At 42.5% G+C, this 20,928-nt stretch overlaps 1 protein-coding gene across 8 annotated transcripts in view; it reads left to right on the top strand.

The window, feature by feature from the left end:
• The window catches only part of PAQR5 (progestin and adipoQ receptor family member 5), an 86,198-nt gene that overhangs the window by 32,332 nt on the left and 32,938 nt on the right, over positions 1 to 20,928 (top strand). For 6 of the 8 annotated variants that reach the window (XM_036840854.1, XM_036840862.1, XM_036840866.1 and 3 more), the window contains one exon: positions 9,757 to 9,923. The exons of 1 other annotated variant lie outside the window; for it this stretch is intronic. In XM_036840854.1, the coding sequence (XP_036696749.1) occupies positions 9,873 to 9,923 (51 nt within the window). In that variant the 5' untranslated portion in view covers positions 9,757 to 9,872. Of the gene's footprint in view, positions 1 to 6,417; positions 6,439 to 9,756; positions 9,924 to 20,928 lie in introns of those variants that run through there. One more of the 8 variants, XM_036840875.1, reaches the window with a different exon arrangement.

Below are 20,928 nucleotides of genomic sequence, written 5' to 3'. Positions count from 1 at the left end.
TTATATTAATACAAACATAGCTAGGTTATGGCGCAGACTATAAAACTCACAATGCTTTTTTTTTTTTTTTTACTATACTTCTTTTTATTGCAGTAAAATATACACAAGATAAACTTTAACATTTTAACTATTTTTAAGTGTACAATTCAGTGACACAAAGTACATTCACAGTGTTGTGCAACCATCACCGCTATCCATTTCCAGAACTTTTTCATCATCCCAAACAGAAACTCTTGTACCCATTAAACAATTACTCCCCATTCCTTCCTCCCTCTAGCCTCTGGCAACCACCATTCTACTTTCTCTCTCTATGGATTTGACTTTGTACCGGATATAAGTGAAATCATACAATATTTGTCCTTTGGTGTCTGGCTTATTTTACTTAGCATGGTTTCAGGGTTCATCCACGTTGTAGCATGTGTCAGAATTTCACTCCATTCTGAGGCTGAATAATATTCCACTGTATGTATATACCGCGTCTTGCTTATCCATTCATCTGTTGATGGACACTTACATCGTCTCTACCTTTTGACTATTGTAACTAATGCTGCTACGAGCATGGGTGTACAAACATCTGTTTGGTCCCTGCTTTCAATTCTTTTGCATATATACTGAGGAGTGGAATTGCTGGATTATATGGTAATTCTATGTTTAACCAGTTGAAGAACTACCCTACTGTTTTCCACAGCAGTTACACCGTTTGATAATGCCATCAGCGATGCACTATGGTTCCAATTTCTCCATATCCTCATCCACACTTGTTAGCCAACCTAATGGGTGTGAAGTGGTATCTCATTGTGGTTTTGATTTGCATTTTCCTAATGACTAGTGGTGCTGAGCATCTTTTTGTGTGCTTATTGGCCATTTGTATATTTTCTTTGGAGAAAGGTTTATTCAAGTCCTTTTGAACGGGGTTGTTTGATTTTTTGTTGTTGAGTTGTAGGAGCTCTTTATATATTCTGGATATTAGTCTCTTATCAGATATGTGGTTTGCAAATATTTTCTCCCATTCTGTGGGCTGTCTTATTACTTTCTTTTTTTTAATCTGTCAATATAATATATTTTTTCTTTTTTTTTATTAGTTATCCATTTTGCACATATTGGTGTATACATGTCAATCCCAGTCTCCCAATTCATCCCACCACCACCACCCCAACCCCGCTTTCCCCCCTTGGTGTCCATACGTTTGTTCTCTACATCTGTGTCTCTATTTCTGCCTTGCAAACCGGTTCATCTGTACCATTTTTCTAGATTCCACATATATGTGTTAATATATGAATTTGTTTTTCTCTCTCTTTTTTCTTTAATAGATGTTTATTGGAGTATAATTGCTTCACAATACTGTGTTAGTTTCTGTTGCACAACAAAGGGAATCAGCCATATGCATACACATGTCCCCATATCCCCTCCCTCTTGCATCTCCCTCCCATCCTCCCTATCCCACCCCTCTAGGTCATTGCAAAGGACCAAGCTGGTCTCCCTATGCTATGTGGCTGCTTCCCACCAGCCAACTATTTTACATTCGGTAGTGTATATATGTCGATACTACTCTCACTTCGCCCCAGCTTCGCCCTCCCACCCCGTGTCCTCAAGTCCATTCTCTGTGTCTACATCTTTATTCCTGCCCTGCAACTAGGTTCATGGGTACCATTTTTTTTTTAGATTCCATATATATGTGTTAGCATACGGTATTTGTTTTTCTCTTTCTGTTCTACTTCACTCTGTATGAGAGTCTCTAGGTCCAACCACATCTCTACAAATGACCCACTTTTGTTCCTTTTCATGGCTGAGCAATATTCCATTGCGTTTATGTACCACATCTTCTTTATCCATTCGTCTGTCGATGGGCTCTTACTGGTTTCTTGATAGTGTCCTTTGATACTCAGAAGATTTTAATTTTCACGTCTGAAGGTGGCGTGGGGGCCACTTCTAGGCTCTGCCTCCCACCCTCTTCCCCAAGGGCACATTAGTCCTCTGTGGTACTGAGGACCTTTGGTGGTCCTCTGGTACAGTGATGGGATGGAAATTCTGCCCGGTCACCTCCTGGGCTCAGGGCTGTTTTCTGTTTACCGTGAAGGACATCTCGACAGGCCTGGAGGAGGCAGAGGGTCTGAAGTGTGACTCAGACCCCGAGCCTCACCAGCAGCTGCCCCTTAGCCAGCAGCCTCCTGCCACATCCAGGAAGCTGGGGCCTTATCAGGACCAGTCAGCGTTCAGACAGCTCTGGGGCCCACCCAGCCTAGGACGGGCCGATGAGTAGGGACAAAAGGTGACTCTGGTCCTCTCTCCACTTACTCCCCACTGGCTTCTCACGGAACCGGAACTCCTGCTGGTAACCTCACTTCTTTGGGTCAAATGTATGACCTCTTGTCTGAAATGCCCTCCGTGACATCCATGCATCCGCTGGTAATTTGGACTAGATGACCTCTCAGGAGCTTCCTGATCTCATGCTTGTAGTTTTCTAAAAGCAAGCAATGGAGAGATTCCCTACCAGACAGCATTCTTTGCCTTTGCTATGTATGCCCAGCAAGGAATTTTATGTTTTCCAACATAATATTTTTCAGAAAAGAGGGAGCTGGGTCCATCCAGAGTTCTTCCTATTTAGGGTCACTCTGTTCCTGTGTTTTGAACAGTGGGCTGTATGGGCTGCTTGAAGGAAGTCACAGTCACCTGAAACTCTCGCCGTCAATGCTTGTTTGGGATCCTTTCAGAAGACACCTGACATACACAATCAATTTAAAAAGAGAGAAGGACAAAAAATGTAATACAGATTGAGATTTATTCCCAGGAATCTGGTCTTCCATTTGCAAGTACTGGTTTTGTTGTAAAGGAGCTTTTAATGATCCCTGTAAAAAGCAGAGTGGTGGGTCTGGAGAGAGTAGCTATGCAGACTGACCCAAGCCAATCACTCGTTTACCCTCACTGTATTTCATCAATTACTACGTGCACTTTTTTTTTTTTAAACATTAAAACAGCTCTGAAATCAGGATTCATTTCCAGTCAGTGCTGTCTCATGATTATAATTGGCGACAATTTTTTTTCGGTCTTAGTGGTACACAAAGCGGTGGTGTGACTTCCAGCCGATCACATGTGAAGTTCCTGGAAATACAGTCTCAGGCACTATCCGTACTTCGAGGTCCATGAGGGCTAGAGGACCTGCAACCTGACCGGCAGGTGGCGCAGCACAGTGGGAGTCTCAGGCTGAGTCCCACCCCCCGTCCCCTCCCCCTATACAAATATTTTCCAGCAAGCGGGCACAAAAACATTAAGATGACCTGTTTTGTTGGCAGAAGTCCCAGCAACCTACCCTCTTAGGGGCTCTTAAGCACCTTTCTTGAAAGTTCGTGTGAGCTGACGTGACAGCTGTCTGGTGGCATGCGTCAGCTGAACTTCTTGTGGGTTCAAGCCCAGAATCCTCCTTATAGGGCTCATCTGGGCTCATTCAGAGGGGAAGCCACTTTGGGGCACCCTCTGCTCATGCAGGAGGGAGGGTTCCCGGGCAACACTTCTCATCAGTGTACATATCTCTAATTCCACTCATTTCTCCAATGAGACAGCATCCATCTGGCTAATTAGTAAACCCTCTGGTGTTGATCAAAAATAACCCCAACTGAACCAAAGTTGTGGCCTCTGGAATGTGAGCTTAAGGTTTGTCTTTCAAATGCTAATGAACCACCACCCCAGGGGTATGGGTTAAAACTAACATTTTCACATCACACTGTCTGTGTGAAGTGTTTGAATGCAAATTACCTACAGTGTTATAAAGCAAATGAATACTTGTGACTTGGGGTACATTTTTAGCAATAACATTAAACACAGCTTCAAAAAGTGTAGCTTTCGAATAACTTAGATGGAAATGAGAATATTTTACTTAAACTGTGTTAGGTGACTCCGAAAAGTGGCTGTGTTATGAAGATACTGTTGTCAAAGATGCATGCAAAGATTGTGAACACACACTTCTATGAACTAGGAGTGGAAAAACAATATTTTTAAATTAATAGTGGGACTTCCCTGGTGGTGCAGTGGTTAAGAATCTGCCTGCCAATGCAGGGGACAGGGGTTCGAGCCCTGGTCCGGGAGGATCCCACATGCCACAGAGCAACTAAGCCCACGTGCCACAACTACTAAGCCTGTGCTCTAGAGCCCACGAGCCACAACTAGTGAGCCCACGAGCCACAACTACTGAACCTGCGAGCCACAACTACCGAAGCCCGTGCGCCTAGAGCCCGAGCTCTGCAACAAGAGAAGCCACTGCAATGAGAAGCCCTCATACCACAATGAAGAGTAACCCCCACTCACCGCAACTAGAAAAAGCCCGCGCACAGCAACGAAGACCCAACGCAGCCAAAATAAATAAATATATTAAAATAAATAAATTAAATTAAATTAATACTATGTTGGATATGGTAAGGGATTCTAAATAGGTACGTCTAACTAAATTAATAAATTAATGTGATAAAGAGAGTGTGTACAATTTGCATCCCTAGAAGTTGTATATTTTTTTGGACCCTCTCATTGGGGAAACAGCCCATCAGTTTATATTCAGCCACCTAATATGTAAACATATTCATTCAGGAGGTGGTAAGTTTTGCTGGCCATGTCCTTTAAGGCCTGGGATACACAGTGTGTAGGCTAAAGTTTACTGGGGGAGGGTCCAGGAATATGGATGGAGCACTAGCCTGAAACAGATAAGAAGTCAGGTGCAAGTTTCACCTCTTGTTAATTTCCCTTGGTTAAATCTGCCAGGACTAGCCTGAAACCTCCTGGTGCTGGTTTTGTTGTTGTGATTTGATCCCTGAAAGTGTATAACAGCCCATTTTCCTTTTTTTTTTAAAAGCTGCTTTAAAACATATTTTAAAGCTGTGGATCGTCTTTTAAATGAAATCCTATATGGAACACCAATATACTATTGAAATATCAGCAAAGCTTCACGTTGTGGGTTTTTAAAAATATTTATTTATGTATTTGGCTGTGTTGGGTCTTAGTTTCGGCATGTGGGATCTTTTCATGGCACCATGCGAACTCTTAGTTGCGGCATGTGGGACCTAGTTCCCTGACCAGGGATTGAACCCAGGCCCCCTGCATTGGGACCACGGAGTCTTAGCCACTGAACCACCAGGGAAGTCCCTCACATTGTGTTTTGATTTCAGAATTCTCTGAAGCCTTTTGTTTTATTCAGTCTTATTTCTAGACCTCTGTGAAAAGAGACAACAAACCAAGCTGCAGTTTGAAATACTGGAAATTACACTCTGGTTTTTACAATGTTGGTGAAATTAAGAGCTTTAGCTTGTGATGGCTAAAAAGACCAGTGAGTTCATTTTATGTGCAGTTAATCTGAAATGATTAACAATAGGCACAACATACAAATCATCAGCTATGCTTTAATCACCGCCCATGATCATCCATGGATGTTTCACAGTATTGACAAACATAAAGGTTTACATTTTACATGCAAAATAACAATGTATCAATGGGAGAGTCCTTATTTCTTTGAATGGTGGGAAAACATCACACAAGAAATCTCCAACTGTTGAAACAGCAAGGTCAAGTTTGCTCTTACCTGTGAGTTTGTCTCAACCTGATTAATTGGCAAAGAGGGTCATTGTTTAGCATCTAGGTTATAAACATCATTGTGAACATTGTATTTTTCATCTTTTCTCAGTAGCAAAGAAAAATTAAGTCCTAGTGCTTTGTGCTAGGACTTAATTCCCCTTAATCAAAGTTACTTCTCTTCTTAAAAGGAAGCTTATGCCTCTTATATTTTCTTTCTCAAAGAGAGGACTTGTGTTATTATATTTTTACTATAATTCAGAAAAATTTCAACCAAGACATCTTCTGGTTGACATAGGGGTAGAAGTAACCTTTCTGTTTCTCCTAGTTACTGGTACAACGTCCACCCCCAAACACGTGGTCCCTGGAATGTAACTTAGGGTCCCACAGAATGCAGTTTCGAAGTCTCCAATCTCTCTACGTAGCCTGTAGTCCTCAGATCAAATAACACAACTCCAGAAGCATCCCCATCCCCACCCCAACCTCCCTCCACAGACATCACACAAACCGGAAATCAAATGATAGCATCTTTGGCAAGCCCCCTAACTTTTCAAAGCCTCGGTTTTCCTGCCTGCAAAATATAAAATCAGTTTCATATCTGAAAATGAATAACAATAGCAAGTGTTTGTTGGATCTTTACTTTATGGCAGGCCCTTTACATAGGCTCTCTCTTTTAATCATTACCACCACCCTATGAAGAAATTAACTGCTGTTATTTCCATTTCACAGATGGGGAAACTAAGGCACAAGGAGTTAAGTTCCTTGCCTGGAATTGCACAGGAAATGGCAAACCAGTCTTTAAACCCATGTGGCTTGAATCCAGCCCCGAGGCCCTTAACTGCTCTGCCTTAATTCCTGAGACGGAGTGGTGAAAGTGAAGGAGACCAGGTGGGCAGGCAAGGTGACCAGCACAGGCTTGGCACAGAGTGGGTGAGGGTTCCCCTCCTTCGAGGGTGACTGGTCCTGGTTAGTCAGGTGCATATCTGTCTCTTCTTTTCCTTTATACATTTCTTGGGGACAAGGACTGTCTTTTCATCTTTTTTTTTTTTTTCCTGTGCAACATAGGAATACAATGGTATGGAGGACACCTATTTTCCTCCATTCTGTGTGTCACAAACCTATGCAATTTTTATTTCAGTTAAATTCTCCTTTTCCCTCCAGCTGCTGCAGCTCACAGGGTGTAATCAGCTCTACATTGAGCCCTTAACCTTATTCGTCACATGATAAAAATGCCGGACACACTGAACTGAATGAAGTTGAATGAAGTGTGTGAATCGTATGCTACTAAGTATTACCCTCCTTTTGTATGTTTCGTCAGGTCATGCTTCCTGGATGGTGTGTGCTGTGAGAGTAGGGACCATTTCTTTCCTTTTTCTTGCCCATGACATTGAAATCCAGGGAGAACCAGGGGACCAAGGTGGGCAAGTCCGTGGAAACCCAACCTTGGTCCCGTTATTGCTAGAGGTTTTTCTGATGTGCCTGAGTCTCCCCTGGTACCAGACCGTTGCCTCTCATCCTGCCACCAGGTGAATTAGTGGTGCATCTGGGAGTGAAAGTGTCTTGGTGATTTAGATCGGAAAACCAGGAGAACCAAGGCGTGCCAGGCCCACTTACATCAGTGTTGTTCATTTGTTTGCAAAGTATCAACTTTTATTTTTTAACCTGGGTAAAATGTACATGTGCTTTAAAAAATTATTTTCTATATTATTTTGTCATTCAGAAATATTTTGTAACTTTTTTTATTGTGGTAAAAGATACACAACATAAAATTTATCATTTTTAAGTGCATTTTACATCTACAGTAGTGAGCAACCATCACCACTACCCATTTCCAGAACTTTCTATCCTCCCAAACAGAAACTCTGTACCCCTTAAACAACAACCCCCGTTCCTCCCTCCCCACCAGCCTCTATTCTGTCTCTGTGAACTTGCCTATTCCAGGTCCCTCATATAACTAGAATCATACAACATTTGGCCTTTTGTGCCTGGCTTATTTCACCTGGAATAATGTTTTCAAGTTTTCATCCATGTTGTAGCGTGCATCAGAACTTCATTCCTTTTGAAGACTGAGTAATATTCCATTGTATGTGTAGACTGCATTTTGCTTATTTGCTAGTTTCTCTGTTCACCTGCTGGTGGACACTTGGGTTGTTTCTGAAGCACTCCTTCTTGGATGGTACTCTAACCCAGCCACACCTCGGATTGGGACTTGAACCCACGAGCTCTGATTTAGGAGGGGTCTCGAACCCACTGTCTTTTAATTGAAATGGCTCACCTGGTGTCAGGACTTACTGAAGCTCAGGTTCTTTTGTCTCATTGCACAAAGAATTCAGCGTGAGGCAAAGCAATAGGCAAAGGGTGAGTTTATTAGCGTAGGATGCTTGTGAGAGATAGAGCAGGCAGGCAAGGGAGCACAGCCCCGAGAACAAAGAGGGATACATTTTTATAATCAAAGCAAAAGTGGGGAGGGGAGAAGACCACCTTCTTCCTCATTCTTGGGCAGACATCAAGGCTTACATCATTAGTTCCTCCTTTGACCCTACATGGTTTAACTGGGACTGTCATGGCACTATTTAAATCATATGTATATTAGCAAAAGAGTGGTAACATATACTAAAATATGGTAATTCATCTCAGGTTTTAGTATCATGTCCCCTTTCACCTAGTTTCTTTCACCTTTCACCTATATTCCTGTCTTGGTTATATGCAGAGATGCTACTCTTTAAGGACCATTAACTCCCAGACTTCATGTAACAAGATTCAGACCCCATATCTATTGTCTTGTGTTTTAACGATCAGGGTTTGTGGCTTGAGTGTGTCTGGCGCTCGGATGCACCTGGTCTTCCTTCAAGGTAATGCTGATTGTTGCTAGGTTACTGGATTCTTTTCTTGAGTGGTCATTAGTTTACAACAGTCTCCCAAACTCCCTTCCTCCCTGTCTTTAATCCCCTAGTGGAATTTCTAAACTAACTATTTAATTATCCTTCTCTATCCCTATCATTTCCACCTTTTGACTATTATGAATAATTGCTTACACCAGCAGTTATTATGCTTATAATTGCTGCTTACACCAGCGATTATTATGAATGATTGCTTACACCATAAAGATGCCTATTTACGATGAAACATAACTATATTATATTTTGCTACATAGTTCCAGGTAATAATGCATAGGACCTAAACAACTATAATAAAAAGCAAAAGTATAAACAAACCACAAAAACAAAAAATCACTTTAAGTTCAAAGGATGAACACCATTGCATCATTAAGTAAGCATTTGCTGAAGGCCTGGGATGAGCCAGGCACACACCCTAGATGGATGGCGTTTCCAACCATCTCAGGAGGGTCCTCCCCAGTTGGGGCAGATGGGGGTGCAGGGGAGACAAGGCTTAGGCGGGTAGCTTTGCCTGCAGGCAGATGTGGATGGTGCTGCAGGAGAGGTACAGGCAAGGTCTTGGGGCCTTCGGAGGCAGGGACAGAACCCGTCCGTGGGGCTCTGAGGAGGTGGCAGATTTGGGGTGTAGGTGAGGCACGGACTATGGTAAACTCCTAGCTCTGCTCTTTCTTTGTGGAACCCAGCTAGTATTTTTCAGTTTCTTGGGCCTGCCCTGAGGACTTTGGGTTCCTCTAGTTTACATTACTCACAGCTTATTAAACAGTCTGAATCCTGCATTTAAGCAGACCTGTTGCTCTGATTCAAGGTGCCTCGGATTTACCTGGTCTGGTCCTTTGGTGTGTCTTAGGGCAACCACGCTCCAGTCCGCCTTCTGGAAGTGCTGCATCTCTTTGGGTGATCTGGAGCACAGCGCTTGATGGACTCGGACCTGGGATCCCACTGTCTGTCCAGGTGTAGCACCTGATGCAGGGAGAGTGAGCAGCCCCAGCTCTCCCCGAGCTGTGTGACCTTGGGGAGGTTACTCCACCCCTCTGACCCTCTTGTGCAACATGAGGACATTGGGTGACCTCTGTGGCCCTTTCCAGCGCTGTAATTTTATGATTGCCCTATTATGATTTAAGTACCTCCCTCTGTCACTCTCGGAGTGAATGACTCAGCAGTCTGAGTGTTTCACTATTGTTTTGAAGGAAGCCTGGTTATTTTGCCATCACAAGCAAGGGTATGTTCCTTAGGTAAACAATCTGACAGTCTTGATCCAGCTGGAGTTAGGCTGACACTCACTGGAGTTCTTCACGCTGTATTCTTTCAGTGAAGCGGCTCGGACACCGGCTGGCCAGAGGCATCCGGAGCCATGTCAGAACTTTGAGCGAGGCCTGGTGACAGGGACCGGCTGTCACCCACCAGTCTTCCCAGCTCGGCTTCAGGATGCTGAGCCTGAAGCTCCCCAGGCTGTTCAGCATAGAACAGGTGCCCCAGGTACGTGCTGTTGTTCCGGTGTTTGAGCTCCAGGCTGGGACTAGGGCTTGGCCTCTGCAACATGGCGACTGCTATGTCTTCAACCGGTCTGCTCTGTGTACACCCACTCTCTTCAAGGAGCCCCTCCCAGACTCCCTTGGGGAATTCGAGCCTCCTGTTTCCCTCACCTACACCAAACCTGGAAACGGAAGTGATCCTAAAACTGTTTAAGTTGTAGCCCTTCTCTGTGACATCTGTATTTTTTCCCGAAGCAGAGTCATTATTGAGACTACAGATTCAAGCTACAGAGGTGAAGCTAGCAGCACTTGTCTGAGTGGCAGTTTTTTAAGGACCCTCCCATGGGTGCCTGAAAGCAGGCCAGGGGCAGAGTCACCTCAGAGTGTGGCTTTGCTGTTGTCCTCATCCCTTGCAGGAGGCCCAGGCCAGGTGTGTGTTGAGGCGATGAAGAGAGTTATTGATCCGCCTGTTCCTGGGTGCTCAAGGGCAGCTACCCCGAAACAACTGGGATGCATTGATAATCTGCGTTTTTAATAAGCCTTAGGCGAGGTCATGCTGCGTTTGAGCTGTGCCAGCGGTGCACCTCCTCCTTCCCTTGCAAAGTAAACGTCATCTCATTACACCCTTGTTTCGGTGTTATGTTTCCTTCCTCTTTGACTGAACAAGAATGACTGTTGTTTCATGGATGTTTCATCTGGAGGATGTCACGGAGGGAGGGGAGATCTCCTTTCCACCCAACCGACCGCCAAGCCCTTACGACTTTCCCCAGAAAAATAAATCCCAAATGATCTCAGCAGCATGAATGGAAGGTTAAGAGGAGACAAACCACCAAACCCTCTTCCTAAAAGCCTGCGCGGCTAGGTGATGCCAGCAAGATGGCATTGGGGGAAAATCAGAAGGATGCGGAGCTGTTGAAGGGCAGACGTGAGGATGCGGCAGGTAACAGACACACTGGAAATGAGACCAGGTTCCCACAATGCTGTTGGGCAGGTGGCCCACCTCTGTTCTCACAAGGCTGTAGACATCTCTTCTTGGTGCCCTGCCCTGGTTGGTCCTACCCACAGAGAACTAGTGGCTGTGATTAGTGGGGACACAGTGATCTTTTGATTCATTCACTCGTGACATTTTTATTGACTGCCTACTGTGTGCAAGGTGTTACTCTGTGCGGGGCCCAGAGAAGAATCACATACAAATCCTGCCCTTAAGGGGCTCTGTGTTGGTTGGGAAGGTGTAAAATTATGCAGGAGCACTTCCGTTGCAAAGTGGATTAGGGTGTGTGCTCAGAGAGGGGCAGATGGGTTCAGAAGAGGGGTTGGTCACTTCCATCATGGGGGAGGAGGGGATCAGGGACGGCTCCATGAAGGGGGCGATCTGTAAGATTGGGTTTGAGGACGGGTAGAATTTGGGAGGCAGGGAGAGCACTCCAAGTGAAGGAATGGCATGAGTAAAGGCCTGGAGCTGGGAAACGAGGGGGCAGGTGTGGGGACTCTTGGGGCGGGGATTATGGGTATCTGCTCGGATATCTCCCTGGGAGTTTTGGTCAAGGTTGGGTTCAGAGACTGTGCCCAGGAAAGAAGTGAAGGAGAGAGGATGGTCTCACTGGGGACCTTGGGTAAACTGCTGGGATTCTGAATGTATGGGGGCTCTGAGGGTGAGGACCGGACGGCCCCTGAGGGCTGAAGATTAATGTGTCTTCTCTGTCCAGTTTTTCATAAATGATGGAGATGACAATTTTCTTTTTAGCAAAATGGCACTAGTCAGAGGCAGAGACCCAACATCACACCTCACATCTGTTTACTTCAGAACCTTCCTTGGGCTCCTGCATCCGCTACTGGGTTTCCCAGCATCATGCCCAAGGTTCATGCGGCCACAGAGAAAACACAGTGTCTCTGCCTGCCTGGAGGGTAGTTTTATTTGAGGATTTAGTGGGGGAGGGGGAAAGGCATTTTAAAAATATTCAAACAGATGCAAATATATTAAGGAGAAAATGCATAATTTTCATGAGTATTTAGAATAGGAGACTTCATAGAAATATTGTTTACTTTTGGTGGGCTCAGGGATCCAGTACTTGGTCCCCAGAATGACCTTGGGCAGAGTGCCCTTAGTCTCCCTACCTCAGTTTCTGCATCTGTAAAATGGGGTGGTGCTAGAATCTGCTTTCTCAGGTAATGGTGAAGATTAAATGAGGTAACCCATGGGAAGTGCCTGGCATATGGTGAAGTCAGTAATGTTGGCCGTTATTATTATTATCAGCTCCCCTGTGCCCTCCACACTTGGAGGGGTGAGGTGTGTTGGGAGGAGACGTTGAGCAGCCCCTCCCACAGACTCCCACCCCAGCTCCCTGCCTGGTATTCACAGGCCCAACTCCTACCCACCTCCCCCACTGTTTTTCATCTGTAAACCCTCTTCTCCAGCCACACTGGTGCTCTCTCTAGACTTCCCACCAGATTGGACATTCACTTCTCTTGATCTCTGTTTGAAGAAGGCTTACCTCCCCTGCCCCTCCATCCCCCTTTCTGGCCTCCTTCTCCGTGGAGCTGCAGGTGCCCTCTCCCTTCCCTGAGCCCCTTCAGCTGTTGGTTGGCACCTCTGCAGGCTGCCCTATATGGCCACCTCTCCCTTTGTATATCAACCAGCTGTGTGGCCTGGGCCACTTCCCTACCCTCTCTGAGCCTCACCCATCAGAGGAGGGTGGGGCACCGCCTCTTGGCATCCTCAGGGTTCTAATTCTGGTGCATTCCTCCTAATGGACTACTCACAGGAAAGGACAGTTCTCCCTTCCCGTAGAAGGTAAGACTTGGGTACATGCCTCACAATTTCAAGTCTCCCTGTGTCTAATAACAGACCTGGGTACGTTAGGGAGTTGTGAAAGATGTGAACAAACAGTTCAAGGAATGGAATAAGTATCTAGGTGTTGATTCCTAGACAGACCCAACCTAGAGACAAACAGGGAAGTCTAGACAGCAAGTTCATATGGAACATGGCATGACACTTGGCCAGGAAACAAGAGTATTTTGTGTCAAATTGAGAATCTTTTGTTAATGGTAACCTTGGCCCCCAGGCTACAGGTAAACTCACCACATTGTCCTGGAAGCCTTAATTTAGGGGCACAGGCAGGAGGATTCCAGAGGTGCTACAAAGCATTTCCCAGCCTTGCACTGTAGCTCTGCCACTTACTGTGGGAATTTGGACAAGACTTGTAACCTCTCCAAGCCTCAGTTTCCTTATCTGTGAAATGGAGATAATATGTCTCACAGAGCTATTGTGAAGAGCCAAGAAAAATGAAATAGAGTAGTGGGATAATTATGAAGGAACGGAAGCAGAGCCAGATCAGTGGCTGGGAGTGGTGTTGGGTAGGTGGGCTTGGGCACCTGAAACAAGAAGCCATCTCAATAGGCAACTGGTTTCTCCAGCCGAGAATTTCTCAAAGTGGGCGCTTGGATCACCACCACGAGAATACCTGGGAGCTTATGAAAGGGAGTCATGATTGCAGGCTTTTTGTATTGTTCTTGATTTTAATCCAGATGAATGCTTTCAACATTTCATCATTTAATATAATGTTAGCTCTTTCTGTGTGTATGGGTGTGTATGTGTGTTTGTGTGTGTGTGTGTATGTGTATAAATAACCTTTATCAGGTTAAGAATATTCCTTTCTATCCCTAGTTTCCTAGGATTTTTTTTGCCTCTAATCAGTAATAAAATCTTTTTTCTATCAGTATATCTTTTGAGATGGCCATATATGATTCATTTAAGTTATTAACGTGGTGAATTACATTGATTGATTTACTAATGTTAAACCAACCTTGCATTTATTTATTTATTTTATTTATTCTTTTTATTTTTACTTACTTACTTACTTACTTATTTATTTATTTTGGCCGCACCGCACAGCATGCGGGATCTTAATTCCCTGACCAGGGATCAAACCTGTGCCCCCTGCAGTGGAAGTGTGGAGTCGTAACCACTGGACCGCCAGGGAAGTCCCCAACCTTGCATTTAAATATTACTTGGTTATGATGCAGTATCTTTTTTTTTTTTTTTTTTAATTTATTTATTTTTATGGCTGTGTTGGGTCTTCGTTTCTGTGCGAGGGCTTTCTCTAGTTGCAGCAAGCGGGAGCCACTCCTCATCGCGGTGCGCGGGCCTCTCACTATTGCGGCCTCTCTTGTTGCGGAGCACAGGCTCCAGACGCGCAGGCTCAGTAATTGTGGCTCATGGGCCCAGTGGCTCCGTGGCATGTGGGATCTTCCCAGACCAGGGCTCGAACCCGTGTCCCCTGCATTGGCAGGCAGACTCTCAACCACTGCGCCACCAGGGAAGCCCCGATGGAGTATCTTTTTAATCTATCGCTGAAATCAGCTGATATTTTGTCTAGGATCCTTAAATCTATTTATTGAGTTGGCCTGAAATTTCTCCTTCTTATACTGCCCTCCCCTGGATTGGGGATTAAGATGGCGCCAACCACAAATGAGCTGGAGAGTGTTGCCTATTTATTCTATGGAAAATATATGTAGTATTTGTATAATATTAGAATTATACATTCCTGACAGCTTGGTAGAATTTACCTGGAAAATTGTCTGAGCAGAGCCACCATGTTGCCCACCCAAGGGAGCATTGTTTATCTCTTAGTCTACGTGAATGACAGACTGTGGAATTGTGCAAGGAGCAACTCGATGCTACAGCTGCATTTTCTCTGTAGAAAGTTTTTTTATAATAGTTTTGTTGAAATATAATTCACATACCATAAAATTCTCCCTTTAAGAGTATATAGCTCAGTGGGTTTTAGTATGTTGACACACACAAAGTATGTTGTACAAAACCATCACCAAATTGAATTTTAGAACATTGTTAACACCGCAGAAAGAAACTCTGTACCAATTAGCAGATATTTCCCACTGCCCCCACTCGCAGCCCTATGGCAACCACTAATTTACTTTGTCTCTATGGATTTGCCTCTTCTGGATATTTCATATAAATGGGGTCATGCAGTAGGTGGCCTTTTGTGAATGCCTTCTTTCACTTAGCATAGTGTTCTCAAGGTTCATGTGTGCTGTAGCATGGATTAGTACTTCATTTGTTTTTATGGCTGAATAATATTCCATTTATGGATATACCAGTTTGTTTATTCATTCCTCAATTGATGGACACTTAAGTTGTTTCCAATTTTTGGTTATTATGAGTAATGCTCTGAACATTTGTGTACAAGTTTTTTTGTGGACATATTTTCAATTCCCCTAGGTACACACCTAGGAGTGGAATTGCTGGGTCACATGGTAACTCTATGCTTAACTTTTATTTTTATTGTGGCAAAATATACTTAACATAAAATTTACCATCTTAACCATTTCAAAGTGCACAGTTCTGTGGTATTAAATACATTCACATTGTTTGGCAACCATCACCACTGTTCATCTCCATTCTTTTTATCTTGTAAAGCTGAAACTCTGTACCCATTAAATAAGAACTCCCCATTTTCCCCTACCCCAGCCTCTGACAACCACCATTAATACTTCTTGTCTTTATGATTTGACTACTTTAAGTATTTCATATAAGTGGAATTATATAATATTTGTCTTTTTGTGACTGTCTTATTTATTTTACCTAGCATAATGTCTTCAAGGTTTATCCATATTATAGCATATACCAGAATTTCCTTCTTTTTAAAGGCTGAATAATATTCCATTGTATGTACATACCACATTTTGCTTATCCATTCATCCATGAATAAGTAATAGGTTACTTGTAAGTTTTAGCTATTGTGAATAATGCTGCTATGAACATAGGTGTAGAGATATCCCTTCAAGACCCTGCTTTCAATCCTTTTGGGTATGTACCCAGAAGTGGAATTGCTGGATCATTTGGCCATTAAAAAAAAATTTTTTTTGAAGAACCACCCTGTTGCTTTCCACAGTGGCTGTACCATTTTACATTCCCACCAACAGTTCACAAGTGTTCCAGTTTCTCCACATCTTCACCAACACTTGTTGTTTTCTGTTTTTTTTTTATAGTAGCCATCCTAATGGATATGAGGTGATATCTCATTGTAGTTTTGATTTGAATTTCCCTGAAGATTAGTTATGTTGAGCATCTTTTCATGTGCTTATTGGCCATTTGTATATCTTCTTGGGAGAAATGTCTACTCAAGTCTTTGGCCAATTTTTAAGTTGGGTCATTTGTCTTTTTGTTGTTGAGTTGTAAGTGTTCTTTATATATTTTTGATACAAGTCCCTTATCAGATACATGGTTTGAAAATGTTTTCTACCATTCTGTGTGTTGCATTTTCATGTTATTGATGGTATCCTTGGAAGCACAAAAGTTTTAAAATTTAATATTATCTATTATTTTTCTTTTGTTGCTTGTGCTTTTGATGTTATAGCAAAAAAACCTTTGGCTGATCCAAGGTCATGAAGATTTACTCCTATATTTTCTTCTAAGAGTTTTATCCCTAAAATTTAAGTCTATGATCCATTTTTTTTGCATTAGTTATTGCATGTGGTGTGAAATAGGGGTCCAACTTTATTCTTTTCTTTTTTTCATGTGGGTATCAAGCAGTGCCAGCACCATTTATTGGAAAGACTATTCATTATTTCTTCATTGAATTATCTTGACACCTTTATTGAAAATTGATTGACTGTAAATGTGAGGCTTTATTTCTGGATTCTCAGTTCTATTCCATTGATCTGTTTGTCTCTTCTTATGTCAGTACCACATTGTCTTGATTACTGTGCTTTGTAATGAGTTTTGAAATTGGGAAGTGTAAGTCCTTTAACCTTGATCTTCTTTTTCAAGATTGTTTTGGCTGTTCAGGGTCCCTTGCATTTCCTTATGAATTTTAAGATCTATTTGTCAATTTCTGCAAACAGACAGACCAACAAAAAAAACAGCCAGGATTTTGAGAGGGATTGTACTGAATCTGTTGATCAATTTGGGGGGCATTACCATCTTAATAATATTAAGTAAATTAAATCCATGAACATGGTCTGTCTTTCCATTTGTCTAGTTATTCTTTAATTTCTTTCAGTGATGTTTTGTAGTTTTCAGTATACAAGTCTTGCACCATTAAAATGATTTGTTAAATTTATTTCTAAGTATTTTATTGTTTTTGATACTGTTGTAAGTGGAATTGTTTCCTTAAATTCATTTCAGATTGTTATTGCTAGAATATAGAAAACTGAGTTTTGTATATTTATCTTATATCCTGCACGCTTGCTGAACTAATTTATTAGTTCTAATAGTATTTTAGTGGATCCTTTAGGAATTCCTGTATGTAAGATCATGTCATCTGCAAATAGAGATAGTTTTGCTTCTTCCTTTTAATCTAGATGCTTTTTATTTCTTTTTCTTGTCCAGTTGACCTAGCTAGAATCTCCACTACAATGCTGTATAGAAGTGGTGAGAGCAGACATCCTGATCATAGGGGAAAAGCATACCATTAAGTATGTTAGCTGTGGGTTTCTTGTAGATGGCCTTTGTTGGTTCAAAGAAGTTCTATTACTATTTTGTTGAGTATTCTCTTATTATGAAAGGGTATTGGATCTTGTGACATACTTTTTCCGTGTCTGTTGACATGAATATGTCATTTTTGTTTTTCTGTTCTCTTCTTGGTTAATCTTGTCAGTTTGTCTTTTTTTTAAAAAAAATTTGAAAAGAAGATGATTTGGGCTTCGTGGAGCCTCTCTATTATGTATTTTATATCTCTAATGTCTTTTTGTTATTTTTATTATTTTCTTTCTACTTTGGGTTTATTTTGCTGTTACTGCTCTAACTTCTTAAGTTAATCACTCTACCATTGTAATGTAAGCAATTAAATATATATATATTTCTCTCTAAGTATTGCTTTAACTGCAGTCCACATATGCAGTTCTAATTAATTTCTAACTTCCATTTTGATTTTTTATGCAACTTAACGATTGCTCAAGGTATCCATAATTGAAATGTGTTAAAATCTTTCCTAATGGTGTCAGATTTGTGAATTACCCCTTGTAGGTAAGTCAATTTTTACTTTATATACTTTGAGCCTGTGTTTTTTAGGTCCATCCAAGTTTGTAATTGTATCTTTCCGGTGAAGTAAAGTTCTTATTATTTCTAAAAAGTGATTCTCTTTATATCTAGTAATGCTTTTTGTCTTAGCATCTGTCTGATAGTTGTACAGTGACTCCAGTTTTGTTGTTTTTGTTATGTCTGGTTTATTTCTTTCCTTACTTTGACTTGTAATCTCTCCCAGTCCGTATAGTTTAGTTGTGTCTCATGTAAATGGCACATAGTTGGATTTCATCTAGATTGACAGTATTTGTCATTTAAAGGGACGGTTTAGTCTGTTTATATTTATAATGAGTATTGAAATATTTGCATTTATTTTGATCGTCTTATGTGCTTTCTATCTGTCCTGTTTTCTCTGTTGCCCTTCCCTTCCTGCGCTCTTTGAATTGAGTTTTACATTCTTCTTTTCTTTTTCCTTTTGAACATGCTGTTTTCCCCTGCCCTTGTTTTATAATTAATAGGCTAGAAATATTCTCTGAATTTATCAGCTTAATGGTTACTCCAGCTATCTTTACATGAATAACTGTGGGAAGCAGGAAGGGCTAGGCTATGCTGAGTTTAAACATTATCCCAGATAGCTCAGTGACTTAACAGAGCAAAGATTTATTTCACCCTCACATTACATAGCTAAGTGGTCAGTGAGGAACTGTGAAGGACCCAGGCAGATGGAAGGTCTGCCACCTCATAGCTGCTCCATCTGGAACATGTGGCCTTCTAGGTCACCACAGAAGGGGAAGAGAGAGAGGTGTCTTAGGTTGGGTTTCCCACAAACAGGCTCTGAGACAAAGATATACATGCAGGAAGTTCATGAGGGAGTGTTCTCAGGAACACCTGTAAGGAAGTGGGGGAAGCAGGCTTGGGTAGAAGGAGACGTTGCATCAGAGGCCTCGGCTGACCACCCAGGGAGCTCTGGAGTGGGGTTGACCCTTCAGAGTTGTCCCCAATGAGAAAAGAAGGCCAGGACTTTGTACCCATCCTTAGTGGGTACGTGCTGTCCCTGGACAGTGAGTATAATGTGGGCAAGGTAGCAACCTTTGGCCACAAGTGATTCCCAGAGAGGGACAGTGGCTCAGTTCTGAAAAGGGGAAGAGTTGCATCCCCAGTCCATCAGGACGTCTCCTACAAGAAGACATCATTCTTCGACTGCCCTGGCCTGGAATTAACTTTAACCAGAAATAGTCAACATGGCCCCAACCTAACGACAAGACAGTCTGAGAAATGTAAGAAAGCACATGTGATATTTGGTGAGCACCAACTGTCTCTACCATGCTTCACTTAACTTCTTGGATCTGAGGACTGGTGACTTGCAACAGTTCTAGACATATACCAGTTATCTCTTCAAATATCACATCAGAACCATTATATTTTCTCCTTCTAGAGAAATATTCGTTATGTCTCTTGTTTGCTTTTTTCACATCTTCTGTCTCTCTTTTTTTTTTTTTTTTAATTTATTTTTTATTTTTGGCTGTGTTGGGTCTTCATTTCTGTGTGAGGGCTTTCTCTAGTTGCGGCAAGCGGGGGCCACTCTTCATCGCGGTGCGCGGGCCTCTCACTATTGTGGCCTCTCTTGTTGCGGAGCACAGGCTCCAGACGCGCAGGCTCAGTAATTGTGGCTCACGGGCCTAGTTGCTCCGCGGCATGTGGGATCTTCCCAGATCAGGGCTCAAACCAGTGTCCCCTGCACTGGCAGGCAGATTCTCAACCACTGCGCCACCAGGGAAGCCCTTGTTATGTCTCTTGTTTGCTTTTTCACATCTTCTGTCTCTTAATCTCTCTGGACCGCATCCTGGATACTTTCTTTGGATCTACTTTCAGTTGACTAATTTCCTCATCAGCTTGGTCTGCTATTTATCCTTTCAGTGACTTTTTATTTCAATTATTATTTTTTTTAAATTTCTATAAGTTATATTAGGTTCTTTTCAAATCTGCTTGCTTATTGTTCATATTTTTAAGCTCTTTCTTTAAACATATTGGACATAGTCATTTTATATTTCAGTATCTGTTCTTTGATCTCTCTTTCTGCTATCTCCTATTTTTTGCTGTTTCTCATTCATGGCATTTTGTTTCCAGGTGTGTGCATGCTTGTTTTAACGTAGAAATCCTTCAGAGAGGATTTGCATTTGTTTTGTTGCTTACCTGAGGGAACTACAAAACTTTGACCTCTATCTATTTGTAACCACTTTAAATTTTCCACTTCAGAGTTCTTGGACCGCAATGGTAGTGTGGATTTGGACCACAAACCCCTATGAAGATGAACTGATGGTTCTGAATTCTTGAGAGAGATTTTTTTTCAGAGAGACAACTTTTGTAAATGTATTGTTCTGTCTGGTAGGATTTATTTTACATTCACTTATCTTTTATTTTTTTTAATTAATTTATTTTATTTATTTATTTTTGGCTGCGTTGGGTCTTCATTGCGGTGAGTGGGCTTCTCACTGTGGTGGCTCCTCTTGTTGCAGAGCATGGGCTCTAGGCATGTGGGCTTCAGTAGTTGTGTCATGAGGGCTCAGTAGTTGTGGCTTGCTGGCTCTAGAGCACAGGCTCAGTAATTGTGGCGCATGGGCTTAGTTGCTCCGTGGCATGTGGGATCTTCCCGGACCAGGGATCAAACCCGTGTCCCCTGCATTGGCAGGCGGATTCTCAACCACTGCGCCACCAGGGAAGCCCAACATTCACTTATCTTGAAAGTCCTAGCTTTATTGATGAGGTCTCCTATTAGATTCCCTGCCTTTGATGGGCCTTGGATTTCATCTCTCATTTGCAAAGGCTGGCAGCAGAAACTCTGATGGTGAAAGCAGCATACCTCACAGGGTTCCTAGCTTCCCTTTGTTTGAGGGTTTTGTGACTTCCTTGCTTTTGTGCCATCTTGCTGATAGATTTATCCAGCATAGCATGCAGGCTTCATCCAGCATTTTAATTGTTTTCGTTGGAAGGATCCTTCATGACATCTAATCGACCATCATTCTGC

This window comes from Balaenoptera musculus, chromosome 2 (genome assembly GCF_009873245.2).
Source record: "Balaenoptera musculus isolate JJ_BM4_2016_0621 chromosome 2, mBalMus1.pri.v3, whole genome shotgun sequence".
Classification (NCBI taxonomy): Eukaryota; Metazoa; Chordata; class Mammalia; order Artiodactyla; family Balaenopteridae; genus Balaenoptera; species Balaenoptera musculus.
The sequence above is the reverse complement of the archived record's forward strand: the minus strand, read 5'-3'. Positions and strand labels throughout refer to the sequence as shown.